The 14,220-nt window shown below is 44.8% G+C and overlaps 1 protein-coding gene across 1 annotated transcript in view; it reads left to right on the forward strand.

Annotated features, from left to right (window-relative positions):
- Positions 1 to 14,220, forward strand: part of lamc1 (laminin, gamma 1) — a gene marked incomplete at its 5' end in the record, with an annotated part of 38,898 nt that overhangs the window by 16,975 nt on the left and 7,703 nt on the right. Inside the window, 14 exon segments of the mRNA XM_037682447.1 lie at positions 2,123 to 2,253; positions 4,449 to 4,615; positions 5,602 to 5,790; positions 6,027 to 6,144; positions 8,178 to 8,276; positions 8,358 to 8,494; positions 8,579 to 8,701; positions 9,092 to 9,281; positions 9,518 to 9,630; positions 10,373 to 10,594; positions 12,652 to 12,840; positions 12,942 to 13,187; positions 13,517 to 13,670; positions 13,756 to 13,898. Coding sequence (XP_037538375.1) covers positions 2,123 to 2,253; positions 4,449 to 4,615; positions 5,602 to 5,790; positions 6,027 to 6,144; positions 8,178 to 8,276; positions 8,358 to 8,494; positions 8,579 to 8,701; positions 9,092 to 9,281; positions 9,518 to 9,630; positions 10,373 to 10,594; positions 12,652 to 12,840; positions 12,942 to 13,187; positions 13,517 to 13,670; positions 13,756 to 13,898 — 2,221 coding nt within the window.

Genomic DNA, 14,220 nt, shown 5'->3' on the forward strand with positions numbered 1-14,220 from the left:
TGACGAACCACGTATTGACGAACCACGTATTGACGAACCACGTATTGACGAACCACGTATTGACGAACCACGTATTGATGAACCACATATCATTAAATTCCACCCTGTAGCATCAGATCTGATCTGTGGGCTCTGACTCTTCTTTAGCCGACGTGTGAGTTTAAACTCAGGAGTTGCTCAGATCTTAGTGGGACTGAAGAACCATCAGTCATTAAGATAATAACAGTTTCAGTCTTCTGAGGTTTTAAAAGGATTTAAAGTAGATCAAAGGTTGTTCTGCTGTAATTAAAGTCAAGTTTCTGTCTTTTAGTCTCAGTAGGAAGCGGATCACAGGAACCTTGACTCGTGTAACACAGAACATCCAAACGTCCCACAAACCTGCAGAAAATCAATTCAGTTTATTTCTAAAGCACCAGTTCACAACAAAGTTGTCTCAGGTCTTTACAGGAACATTCACATAAAAGACAATTAGTAAAGTTCTCTATCTGAGGAATCAGCAGAAAAGTTGAATTTTCACTACGTTGCAGTCTCCCATCCTGAGCAAGCACAGTGGCAACAGCATAACTACGGGACAGCTCAGGAAACCCAAGCCGACCCTAACTATAGGATTTATCAAAAAGGAAAGACTTAATCCCAGTCTTAAACTGGACAATGTGTCAGCCTCACGGACAGAAACTGGAAGTTGGTTCCACAAGAGAGGAGCCTGAGAACTGAAAGATCTTCCTCCCATTCTGCTGCTGGAAACTCTAGGAACCACAAGTAAACCTGCAGTCTGAGAGTGAAGTGCTCTGTTAGGAAAATATGGAACAATAAGATCTGTAATATAAGATGGAGCTAGGTTGTTGAGAGCTTTGTAGGTTAGAAGTAAGATTTAGAATTCTATTCTGGATTTGACAGGGAGCCAATGGAGAGAAGCTAAAACTGGAGAGAGATGATCTCTCCCAGTAACTCCAGTTAAGACTCTGGCAGCAGCATTTTGGATCAACTGAAGACGTTTTAAAGAAGTATTTGGACACCCAGATAATAAACCATTGCAATAGTCCAGTCTAGACGTGACCAATGCATGGACCAGTTTTTCTGCATCATTTTTTCTTCACTCTACTTCTGTCTTTACTTACTCTGCTCAACCTGTTTTGTATTTGTAATTATTTGTTCCATCTTTAACATGTTTTTGTCTTTCAGGGACACCTGGACCTACATCTGGACCTGGACCTATACCTGGACCTACCATTCTGTGTTCGTCTGTCTCTCCTTCCTGTCCTCTCAACCAGCCGGTCAAAGCAGATGGTCTCTTGTCCCGAGCTGGTTCTGCTGGAGGTTTCTTCCTGTTAAAGGGAGTTTTTCTTTCCACTGTCTCCACTGTGCTTGCTCAGGATGGGAGACTGAGACGAAGACAAGATTCAACTTGTCTGATGGATTCCTCAGATAGAGAAATTTACTAACTGGCTTTTTTTTTATGTATGTGAATGTTTCTGTAAAGTCCTGAGACAACTTTGTTGTGATTTGGAGCTTTATAAATAAACTCAATTGAATTGAAATTTTTAGATCAGATGTTTCTAGTGATATTACACAGGTGGAAGAAGACAAAATGAAGATGAAATGAAGAAACGAGAAGTCATCTTTGTTTTTGCAGCGGAGACGGTCGTTCGCTCAGACGAACAGATAATTCAGGAAAAGTTTGGTTTAATTTGGTTTAACTTGGTTTAATTTGGTTTAACTTGGTTTAACTTGGTTTAATTTGGTTTAACTTGGTTTAACGTCAGCTGCTTTAATTTAAAACACAATAATTCTCAAAGTTTACCTCAGAACCAACCACTTTATCCCATCATGCATCTGTGAATGTCTGGCTCCAGACGGGACATTTTGGGTTTTTTCCTGCGTGCCTGAACAAGAAGCCGACAGTGGATGTGTGTGTGTGTGTGTGTGTGTGTGTGGTGGGTGGGGGTGGGGGGTCTTCAGCTGGTTGTAATTAGTGTTTGTAGATAAACTTTTAAATGACTCTGGTTTGGAGCTGAAATCGACTCGTTTCAGAACACGTTGTGAAATTAAGTCTGAGAGTTCAACATGCTGCAACAGTTTGGAGCCATGCTGGTTCTGAACGGGTCCGGTGTTTGTGTTTCAGGACTGGGTGACGGCCACAGACATCAGAGTGACCCTGAACAGGCTCAACACGTTCGGAGACGAGGTGTTCAACGACCCCAAGGTCCTCAAGTCCTACTACTACGCCATCTCTGACTTCGCTGTGGGAGGAAGGTGAGACCAGGCGGCTGATGGCCGGTTCTGATCCGAGTTCTGCATCTTGTCTGAGTGAAGTCAGGTGGTTCTGTAGGTCCTGTCCGGTTTGGACAGTATTAAACACGGAGCTGCTGCGGTTGTAATCCATCTGAAACGTGGAGCAGATTTCTGATTCACAGCCAACATTCCTGGCATTCCTGTTCAGCAGAGCTGGATTACAGGGAAACCGGAACGGGGCGGCCCAATTCCCATGATGGATGAAGAGACAAGGGGAGCCCAGAGTCAGGCGGTTAGGGAAGTGAAGCTCCTCCCACTTTTACCTGAAGGCTTTGTTCTTCTTTAACTGGAAAACAAGAGTCCAGTGAACCCTGGACTTCCTTTCAGGACCCAGAGGAACATATTTATTAACAAGCTGTGGGTCAAAAGACTCCTCCTTCTGACTGTAAAATCAAACAGAACGAGTTAATCCTGAACTCTAACCCCACCCCCCACCCCCCACCCCCCACCCCCCACCACCCTCAACAGGTCTGGCTTCGACCACACGTCTATGGGGGGAATGTTTTACAGCTTTTAGTGAATTTAATCTTTGACGTTCTGCTGCCAAAGCTCAGAGCTCATCGTTCCTGGTCCAGACGCAGGTTCAGAAGCGTTTTGTGTTGTGGGAGGAACTCCTGACACTGATAACAGAACAGGCTTTCATCCCCGTGCACACCTTCATCAACTTTAATTAAACGTGAGCAGGTAAAGCTTCCAGCAGCTCCTGGTCTGAGCACAGGTTGTTCTTGAACTGGATGTGAAGTGAGGGCCCTCAGGAGACATTTTGTCCTCCTCAAGTCTTCTCTTGTGGTGAACATGTTGCTCTCACAGTGACGTCACGAGCTCTGATGACAGATTTCTGGTTTCCTCTCCGCTCTAACGAGGGTTTGATTTATTGCCAAAGGTAAACCACCTGTTGTCTTTTGTTTTTATGGGCGTCGTCTGGTCATAACACCTGAAGCACAGAGCTTGTACCTCAAACTGTGATCCAGGTAGGTCTTATTCTACCTGAACTTTTATTAGTTTTCCCTCCACTGTCAGTTTTTCCATGGCTCTGTGCCAACAGACACCTGAAACAATAACTGCAGGAGGCTGCTGAGCATGTCCCCACCTGTCACACCTGTACACCACAATACCTCCTAAATACCTGCTGGATACTTGTCCCCACCTCCTGGTTAAATGTCTCCACCTCCTGGATACCTGTTGGGAGGCTTAACTCCACCTGAGCAGGTTAAATCAAACCTTCAACCAGACTCAGAAACATTCTCAACATCACTCTGACACAGAGTTAAACTCCAGTGATGTCTTAAAGTTATGAGCTGTGTGTCGTCAAGTGTAACAGGTGTGTGTTTAGTTCAGGTGTAACATTGTGTTTTTGTTTAGACCAGGTGTAACATTGTGTTTTTGTTTAGACCAGGTGTAACAGTGTGTGTTTAGTGCAGTTGTAACAGTGTGTGTTTAGACCAGTTGTAACAGTGTGTGTTTAGACCAGGTGTAACAGTGTGTGTTTAGACCAGGTGTAACAGTGTGTTTTTGTTTAGACCAGGTGTAACATTGTGTTTTTGTTTAGACCAGGTGTAACATTGTGTTTTTGTTTAGACCAAGTGTAACATTGTGTTTTTGTTTAGTGCAGTTGTAACAGTGTGTGTTTAGTTCAGGTGTAACAGTGTGTGTTTAGACCAGGTGTAACAGTTTGTGTTTAGACCAGGTGTAACAGTGTGTTTTAGTTTAGACCATGTGTAACAGTGTGTGTTTAGTCCAGGTGTAACAGTGTGTGTTTAGTTCAGGTGTAACATTGTGTGTTTAGACCAGGTGTAACAGTGTGTTTTTGTTTAGTCCAGGTGTAACAGTGTGTGTTTAGACCAGGTGTAACAGTGTGTTTTTGTTTAGTCCAGGTGTAACATTGTGTTTTTGTTTAGACCAGGTGTAACATTGTGTTTTTGTTTAGTCCAGGTGTAACAGTGTGTGTTTAGTTCAGGTGTAACAGTGTGTGTTTAGTTCAGGTGTAACATTGTGTTTTTGTTTAGTCCAGGTGTAACATTGTGTTTTTGTTTAGTCCAGGTGTAACATTGTGTTTTTGTTTAGACCAGGTGTAACATTGTGCTTTTGTTTAGACCAGGTGTAACATTGTGTTTTTGTTTAGTCCAGGTGTAACAGTTGTGCTTTTTCTCATCTAGGTGTAAGTGTAACGGCCACGCCAGCGAGTGTGTGAAGAGCAGCAGCGGACGGCTGGTGTGTAACTGTAAACACAACACGGAGGGCGTCGACTGTAACGTGTGCAAACCGTTCTACAACGACCGGCCCTGGAGGAGAGCTACGGCCGACAACGCCAACGAGTGTCTGCGTGAGTCTGGGCCACAGGACGGCACTTGAATGCATCGTGCTCTGCACCAGCACATGGTCCTGAGTAACATACAGAAGTAATCTGAGACAGGAAACACTCGCAGACACGACCCTCGGCAGGAAATCTGAGTTGCTGTTCCAGTTGTCAGACCAGAGTCCCAGGGGGATTGTGGGAGTTGTAGTTCCTGCTGCAGATGCATGACTAAACAGTTCCTTTACTCCCACACTTCCTCCAGATAACTGGAGGAAGGTGATGAAACTGTTTTTATGACCAAATAAAGCTCCGTGTTGATCACGTTCATCCTGTTCAGAACCACAGAACCTCATCTGGTTCTGAATCCAAACAGGTTTCAGTTTTAAAACTTAACTGTAATAAAAGTTGATGTCTTAGCACATGCTGGTGAAGATTCAAGTCCTCCAGGTCATGATGAATAAAAACAGGTGGACTTCTGTTCTGAAGCTGGAGGCGCTTCTCTTCAGAAATGTCTGAGTGGAGCTGCAGAGAGGCCCGATGACAGGATGGAAGAGGACCGTCTGCAGCTTCAAAATAAAAGCACAGTTGTTTTTGAAAGGTCAATGAGAACATTTTAAATCAGCGTTTTCCTGAAGTCAGGAAACATTTGACGCCGGTATTCAATCAGTCTCAAGTAACAGACTTGGTTTTAAAGTGTGGATTGAATTTAAATGCAGCTTCAGCTCCACCAGAACCAGCAGGATGTTTTAGAGATTCTTCTCGGCTGTCAGTAAAATATTTAGCTGCTAACGGCCTCCTCATCAAGCCTGTAGTTAGCTGTTTAAAGCTAACATGCTAACTCCTGTAGCTCGTTGTGAACATTTGTTTCAAAGACTGTTGCTCCTCTGGTGGGCGAGCCGTGGCCGACCGGGTCAAGGTCCGGATGAACAGAACCACGAGCAGAACCTGTCTTGTATTAACAAGCGTTCAGGAGGAACGTTAGAGATGTGTAACTTGTGTTTGTGTCGCCTCAGCCTGCGACTGTAACGGGAAGAGCTCCGAGTGTTACTTCGACGCCGAGCTGTACCGGGCCTCGGGTCACGGAGGTCACTGCAGGAACTGCGCCGACAACACGGACGGGCCCAACTGTGAGCGCTGCCTGGACTTCTACTACAGAGAGCAGAGCGGCAGCCGCTGCCTGCCCTGCAGCTGCAACTCCGTCGGTGAGCGTCTTTGGAGGAGGGGCGGGGCTTGGCTGGGCTCCTCTGATTGGTTGGCTTTAATATTTAAAAAGTGTTTGTTTCCATGGAAACAAGGAATGATGGTAACAAGAAGCAGTTTTTTAGATATCTTTTTAAGGTCAAAGGTTAATGAGCTCTCTGTATTTGTGTGTGTGTGTGTGTGTGTGTGTGTGTGCGTGCGTGTGTGTGTGTGTGTGTGTGTGTGTGTGTGTGTGTAGGTTCTGATTCTCCACAGTGTGACAGCAGAGGAGTGTGTGCATGTAAACCAGGAGTGACCGGAGAGAAGTGTGACCGCTGCCAGCCAGGATACCACAGTCTGACTGAGGCCGGCTGCAGGTACACAACCACACCCTCTGACCCCTGATCAGCTGGTCCTGACCCCTGATCAGCTGATCCTGACCCCTGATCAGCTGGTCCTGACCCCTGATCAGCTGGTCCTGACCCCTGATCAGCTGATCCTGACCCCTGATCAGCTGGTCCTGACCCCTGATCAGCTGATCCTGACCCCTGATCAGCTGGTCCTCACCTCTGATAGAACCTCATGGACCAGGGTACTTTGTGGAGCCTTTAACAGAATATTTTGGTCCATGTCAGTGGTTTTCAAAGCTGTGGGTCTGGACCCAACTATGGGTCATGAAGACCTGGTGGGGGTCATGAGAAGAGCTACAGAATACAAATAAAGCTTAAAAATAAAATATTTAATCTGAACTTTATTAAGAGATGAAAACTGGACTCTAACATGAGAGAAAATAATCAAAAGTTTTTATCAAAAGTTTAATACAAATGTTTTTATGTTTCTAATAATCAACGTCTGAAACTTTTATTGTTTGGGGGAAAAACTGAAAGTTTTTCAAACATCTTTTCTTTATGGGTTCCTTTCATCGTTTCATTTTAATTTATTTTACAAACCGTGTCCCAGGAGCAGAACCAGGTTCTTGTAGGTTCTACTGGGTAACAATCATATCGGTCTTTATTTTGACTGGTGTGTGAGCGCCCCCTGCTGGTCCAACCTTTAACTCCACGAAGCAGAAGAAATAAAAAATCTAGCACGAGTGTGGGCTGCGGCCCCCTGGGGGGCTGCCATGGGGTGCTAGGGGGTCTCAGAAACCTGGAGAGAATACGATTAAAAAAAAAAATTTTAAGCATAAAAATATATATTTTTTAAATTATTATTTTTTTATTTCTGTAATACAGTTACACAACATTAAAAAATTACTATAATGTAAAAAGTTACAAAAAGTAAAACCCTACAATCTAGCTGTTTTTTTGTTACATTTTCTTTAATGAACATTTTATTTTCATTTATTAAAAAAAACAAAAACTCAATTTGTAGCATCCTTCATGATCGTCCACTGTCGTCATCACTCTTTGTTAAACCAGGTCTCTCTTGTAAACGAGTCCCTGAGGCTCAATGGGACTAACCTGTAGAAATAAAGGTGGAAGGAAAAAATCAAATCACATCTATTTTTCATTCATTATTTTAAAATATACTTTATAATCTTGAATATTTTTCATCACCCTCATCTTCCTGATTGGCTGCCAGTCAGATGTATCAAGCTGCTTTACTCAAAGCACGGACGAAACCAAGACGTTTCTAAAAGACCGAAGGAACCGACCGGCAGCCCTGATAATAATAATAATAATAATAATAAAGAACTCATGACCAGCTAAAATTTAAAGGTATGAGGAAGCACACATGAAGTTTTACAGTCGTACAGAAAAATGTCCATGATTGTCTGAAGGGCGTCGTCTGTCTGGAGACCCTCGTCACGAACGAGTGTTTAAAACCTTCGAAACTTCAGCGTCACTTGAGTGAGAATATAAAACATGTTAGTTAATAACGTTTTAATGCTCAGCAGCTTTAATGAATTGAAAATAGTGAATAAAAGTTAAAACATTGTAACAGTTGATGTTTCTTGACATAATTTGTAGCGTAGTTTGTACCAGAAGCTAAAGCTGGTTGGGGGGCCATGGCATGGAAAAGTTTGGGAACCCCTGAACTAGCAGACCTGCAGCTGTTTCCAGATGTCATCAAACTGAACCTCAGTCTGATTGTGACAGAAACAGGACCGGTCCAGTTCCACGGTTCTGTCCGGGCCATGCTTTGTGTTGTCCGTCACTGTCTGTCATTGTTTGTCTTTGCGGCGGTCGTTGTGTGTTTGTAAGTCCAGGCAGGTTTACTTTATGAGATCATTTAAATATTTAACAACATGTAAGAAACTATAAAAATACATTTGACAAACACAGATAGTGACAACAGTTTAACATTTTTCATGAAAGGAAACAAACATGAGTGAAAAAGTTTAAAAACGCCACCAACCAGCTCTGTTTGAGCTGTGGGTCATTCCTCCCTTCTTCTTGTCTGCCAGGCCGTGCGCCTGCTCGCCTTCAGGCAGCACTCAGGAGTGCGACGTCAACACGGGTCAGTGTCGCTGCAAAGACAACGTTGAGGGCTTCAGCTGCGACAGGTGACTCCACGATCACACGGTGCTCACTTCCTGTCTCCTAACGAGCCGTTTCTCGTTAGCGCTCTTGTTTCTGTCCCTCAGGTGTAAACTAGGCTTCTTCAACCTGGACCCCAACAACCCTCAGGGCTGCCTGCCCTGTTTCTGCTTCCAGCACTCGTCGGTGTGCGGCAGCGCCGAGGGTTACAGTGTCCACACCATCAGCTCCTCCTTCCAGAGAGGTAACGCCGCCTGCAGGCACAACTCAGGGGAGAAATAACCCACAGTGGAAATGGCAGAAGCTGAATCTGAGTTTTTATCTTCAGATGACGAGCAGTGGCGCGGTCAGCGGAGAGACGGCTCCAGCGTCTCCGTCCGGTGGTCTCCCAGTGGACAGGAAGTGTCTCTCGTTTCTGATGACTACTTTCCCATTTACTTCATCGCTCCAGGTCCGTACACACACACACACACACACACATACCTGACCCCCCACAGTCCTGAAGTCCAAGAGGTCATAGGTCAGTTTTTGATCTGGCTTGTAGTTTTCACCCAGCGACTGTCCGAGGCTTACTTTTTACTCTGTTTCAGCCTGTTTTACAAAGTGCTGCTGATTAGGCTCCTCCCCATTTCTGCTTCCCTTAAAAAGGTGTGAATCACCATGGCAACCAGTGACTCCACAGATCTGGGGTCACAGGTTTCCATATTTCCCAGCATGCTTCTCGTGTTTTTCCATCATGGCCGCCCCCTCAGATCCTGCAGAAGTTCAGGCAGGAACCTCTTCAGAACCTTTCAACAGTTCTGCAGAACCAGTCTGACCCGTTTTGTTTGCTGTGTCCCAGGGAAGTTTTTGAGGAACCAGATGTTGAGTTACGGACAGAACCTGAGCTTGAACTTCCGGGTGGAGCGGCGGGACATCCGCCTGTCAGCCGAGGACCTGATCCTGGAGGGGGCGGACCTGCGTGTGTCCGTCCCCCTCATCGCCCAGGGCAACGGCTACCCCAACGACAACATGCAGACCTACGTGTTCAGGTCAGGGTTCTGGTTCAGGAGATCTGTTCACACACAGCTTTACCTCTGGATTAATAATCCAGATTAATTTTAATTAGATGTGGTGTTGTGTGAACCAATCTGGATTGGGTCCTAATTAATCCTTTAAATAATCAGATGTTTGCTAATCTCCATGTCCTGCTTCGATTCCTCAGGTTTGTGTTAATCTTTAGTCCTGTGTTTGGTCATAATCCTAATCTGGTTGTGGTTGTGTTCAGGCTGCATGACACTCAGGACAACACCTGGAGGCCTCGGATCGGACACTTTGACTTCCAGAAACTTCTCCACAATCTGACGGCCATCAAGATCCGCGGCACCTACAGCGAGAGGAGTACGCACAAATATACACAAATACACACAGATATATGTACAAATACGCACGGATATATGTACAAATACGCACAGATATATGTACAAATACGCACAGATATATGTACAAATACGCACAGATATATGTACAAATACGCACAGATATATGTACAAATACACACGGATATATGTACAAATACGCACAGATATATGTACAAATACGCACTGATATATGTACAAATACGCACAGATATATGTACAAATACGCACAGATATATGTACAAATACGCACAGATATATGTACAAATACGCACGGATATATGTACAAATACGCACAGATATATGTACAAATACGCACAAATATACACAAATACGCACAGATATATGTACAAATACGCACGGATATATGTACAAATACGCACAGATATATGTACAAATACGCACAGATATATGTACAAATACGCACAGATATATGTACAAATACGCACAGATATATGTACAAATACGCACAGATATATGTACAAATACACAGATATATGTACAAATACATACAGATATATGTACAAATACGCACAGATATATGTACAAATACGCACAGATATATGTACAAATACGCACAGATATATGTACAAATACATACAGATATATGTACAAATACGCACAGATATATGTACAAATACATACAGATACACATACAAATATGCGCACGTACACAGACGCACACAGTTCCACCTGTAAACGTCTCATCCTGTTTGTGTCTGCAGGTGCTGGTTACCTGGACGACGTCTCCTTGGTGACAGCGAGGCGGGGCCCAGGTGTTCCGGCCCAGTGGGTGGAGCAGTGCACGTGTCCTCAGGGTTACCAGGGTCAGCACTGTGAGCAGTGCACCATGGGATACCGCCGTGCTCGGCCTCAGCTTGGCGCCTTCAGCTCCTGTGAGCCGTGCAACTGCCATGAACACAGCGATGCCTGCCACCCCGAAACAGGTAACTGGGTTTACTGGTAACTCTGGGTTCAATGATAACTCTGTGTCCACTGGTAACTCTGGGTTTACTGGTAACTCTGGGTTCAGTGATAACTCTGTGTCCACTGGTAACTCTGGGTTTACTGGTAACTCTGGGTTCAATGATAACTCTGTGTCCACTGGTAACTCTGGGTTTACTGGTAACTCTGGGTTTACTGGTAACTCTGGGTTTACTGGTAACTCTGGGTTCAGTGATAACTCTGTGTCCACTGGTAACTCTGGGTTTACTGGTAACTCTGGGTTCAGTGATAACTCTGTGTCCACTGGTAACTCTGGGTTTACTGTAGGGCTGGACGATGTGGCCAAAACTTTTATCACAATATATTTCTTAATTTCGATCGATAACAATATAATTTGATATTGATATAAACAAAATAAAAGCCTCATAAAAACTGTACAAATAAATTAATGTTAATCTTTTATTTGTATTTACTGGGAGCTTTCAAAAAATTTTCAAATCACCCTCAAATAAACATAAAACTCTCAACTTTGTCAATATCCATCAATCAATCAACTTTATTGTCCATAACATTCAATGAAATGGAGATTTGTCTTTGACATCTGGCTCATAAAAACAACACAAGTTAAAAATGTCATAAAAAAAACTTTAAAAACTTTAAAAAGCTTTGCTGACTCTGTTAAAACCGTTCTAAAATACACGATACATTAAACTGGGAACATCCCAGCGACAGTGGTTTGTCACGTGAGGCTGCGTTTAAATCGGACCTTGTTAAGTTCATTCACCGCGGAGGGAACAAATGACTTTTTGTACCATTTATCTTCACCAGTGGAACCAGCAGTCTTCTGCCAGATGGTCCCAGCCTGAATAATGGTTGCAGTGGATCAGTTGGCTCTTTGTAAACCTGGATTGACTTTTTTCCAGAACCTGACTACAGGTCTGTAGGTGTCATTTGTTGATGACCAGTGACTTTACGACCTTGTTTGACCCCGGGACAACTTGTTCCTGTCTCTGACTGGGAGGTTCCCAGACCATGAGACAATATTAAAGGAAACAACACTTTCAACCAGTTGGGTTATCCGATTATGGACCTTGTTGAGGAGGGAGAGAGTGGCATCCTCCACCCTCGGTTAGTCCTATAGGCAAACTGCATGGGGTCCATATGCTCAGCTGAGTTCCCTGCTCACCAAGCGCTCCATACAGTTGCATAATACAGATGTGAGGGCAGTTGTTCTGGTCATATGTCATACATCTGGTGCTTTACCTGCCGGCGTGCTGGAACCACGTTACAGCCAGTACTGAAACTTGACACTGAGTTCTGCTCTGCTGACTCCTTCAAGCTGTGGTGTGCGTCCCCACGCAGTCACACACTTGTGTCGCACCTTTTTCTGTTCCAGTTTCAACATAAAGGTTTCAGTGAAACGCTGACATCGTATCGAAATATCCAAAATCTGCTTAAAACTCAAATCACCGTTATTGAATAAAAGTATATCATGATATATATCGATATCGACGTTGTCCAGCCCTAGGTAGCTCCATGTTCACTGGGAACTCTGGGTTCATGGGGTTATCAGATCTTCTGGCAGGTTTTTCACACTGTTTTAGACTGACTGTTTTTGACTGACTGCTTTAGACAGACTGTTTTTGGCTGACTGTTTTTGGCTGACTGTTTTTGACTGACTGTTTTTGACTGGCTGTTTTTGACTGGCTGTTTTTGGCTGACCGTTTTTGACTGACTGTTTTTAACTTGCTGTTTTTGACTGACTGTTTTTGGCAGACTGTTTTTTGACTGGCTGTTTTTGGCTGACTGTTTTCAACTGACTGTTTTTGCCCGACTGTTTTTGGCTGCCTGTTTTAACTGTCTGTTTTTTAACTGACTGTTTTTGACTGACTGTGGACATTTATAATATAATGTTCCTGGTTTTGTGACAGATTTCTTGGGCGTGTTTTTTTTTTGTTACCTGCTCATCACTCAGGACTTAATGTCCTCAGCTGATTGTGACAGTTGCTCCGACCATCAGGAGGTGAACAGGCTCTCTGTTGTGCGTCTGTTTCTCCAGGAGCGTGTGACTGTCAGGACAACACCGGAGGTTTGAGCTGCGAGCGTTGTAAGGACGGTTTCTACGGCGACGCCACTCAGGGGACACCCAACGACTGTCAGCCGTGTCCCTGCCCGCCGGGGGCCACCTGTGCTGTCGTCCCCAAAACCAGAGAGGTGGTCTGCACCAACTGTCCCACTGGAACCACAGGTACTGGACCGGACACAGACCTTCAGAACTGCCTTGCTGTTCTGAAACTGAGCTGTTTTGTAGCTGTCAGTGTAAACACGAGTGTTCTCACCTGTGTGCAGGTAAGCGCTGTGAGCTCTGCGACGACGGGTTCTTTGGGGATCCTCTGGGTCAAAACGGGCCGGTCCGAGCCTGCCGGGCCTGCCAGTGCAGCAACAACATCGACCCCAATGCAGTCGGTAACTGCAACCGCGAGACCGGAGAGTGCCTGAAGTGCATCTACAACACCGCCGGCTTCTTCTGTGACCACTGCAAGGATGGTTTCTACGGCAACGCCCTGACCTCTGACCCAACCGACAAGTGCAAACGTAAGAGTCCAACAACGACCCCGCCCGTCCGAGTCGATTATTTTCGTCTCCCTTTAGTTATCGTCAGGAATGAAGCAGAACTCAGTTTTTGAAACAACTTTTGAAGTCGTACATTCCTCGAGCTTTGATTTAAGCAATAAAATGTTGTTGATTTGGCAATTTAAGCCCCGCCTCCTCACATTTTACTGGGCGGAGCTTAATGAGGACACACACTTCAAAAGTTACATTAGAGCTCTTATAATCTGTGAACCTTCAACTCCAATCAGGCTCATTGTTGCTTTGCTGTTGCTAATGCTCCTTCTTCTCCTCATTCTTCTCCTCCTCCTCAGCCTGCTCCTGCTCCCCGCTGGGCACCGTGAATCAGCAGACCAGCTGCTCTCAGGTCACCGGTCAGTGTCAGTGTCTCTCCAATGTGATCGAGCGGGACTGCAGCGCCTGCCAGGCTGGATTCTTCAACCTGCAGAGCGGCGACGGCTGCGAACGGTCGGTTCCTGCCTGATGTCCACCTCAGCTCCTGTCAACGCGCTGCACCAACCGCTAACACGTTTGTCTCTGGGCGTGTCCGCAGGTGTAACTGTAACTCCATCGGCTCCACCAGCGGCCTGTGTGACATCGTCTCGGGTCAGTGCGAGTGTCAGCCTGGCGTCACGGGCCAGCACTGCGAACGCTGTGAGGTCAACTTTTTCGGCTTCAGCCCGTCGGGATGCAAACGTGAGCAGAACTTCCTCAACACATCAGATCATCACTCCGAAATACAGTGGTCCCTCGTTTATCGCAGGTGTTTCGGACCACGTCCACCTGCGATAAGTGAAAAACTGCAAAGTAGGGAGACAGTCGTCCAAGTTCAGTAAAGTTTGTCATGATGTGTCAGGCTGCAGTCACACTCATCACCTGTTAGTCCCAACCTCCCTCCTTAAATAAGCAATTTAAATTTAATATACTGCAACATGCTGCATGGATTGTTCATTTAAAATGTTACAGTACAGTATATATATATATATATATATATATATATATATATATATATATATAT

This window comes from Nematolebias whitei, chromosome 9 (assembly GCF_014905685.2).
Source record: "Nematolebias whitei isolate Nwh7 chromosome 9, NemWhi1, whole genome shotgun sequence".
Lineage (NCBI taxonomy): Eukaryota > Metazoa > Chordata > Actinopteri > Cyprinodontiformes > Rivulidae > Nematolebias > Nematolebias whitei.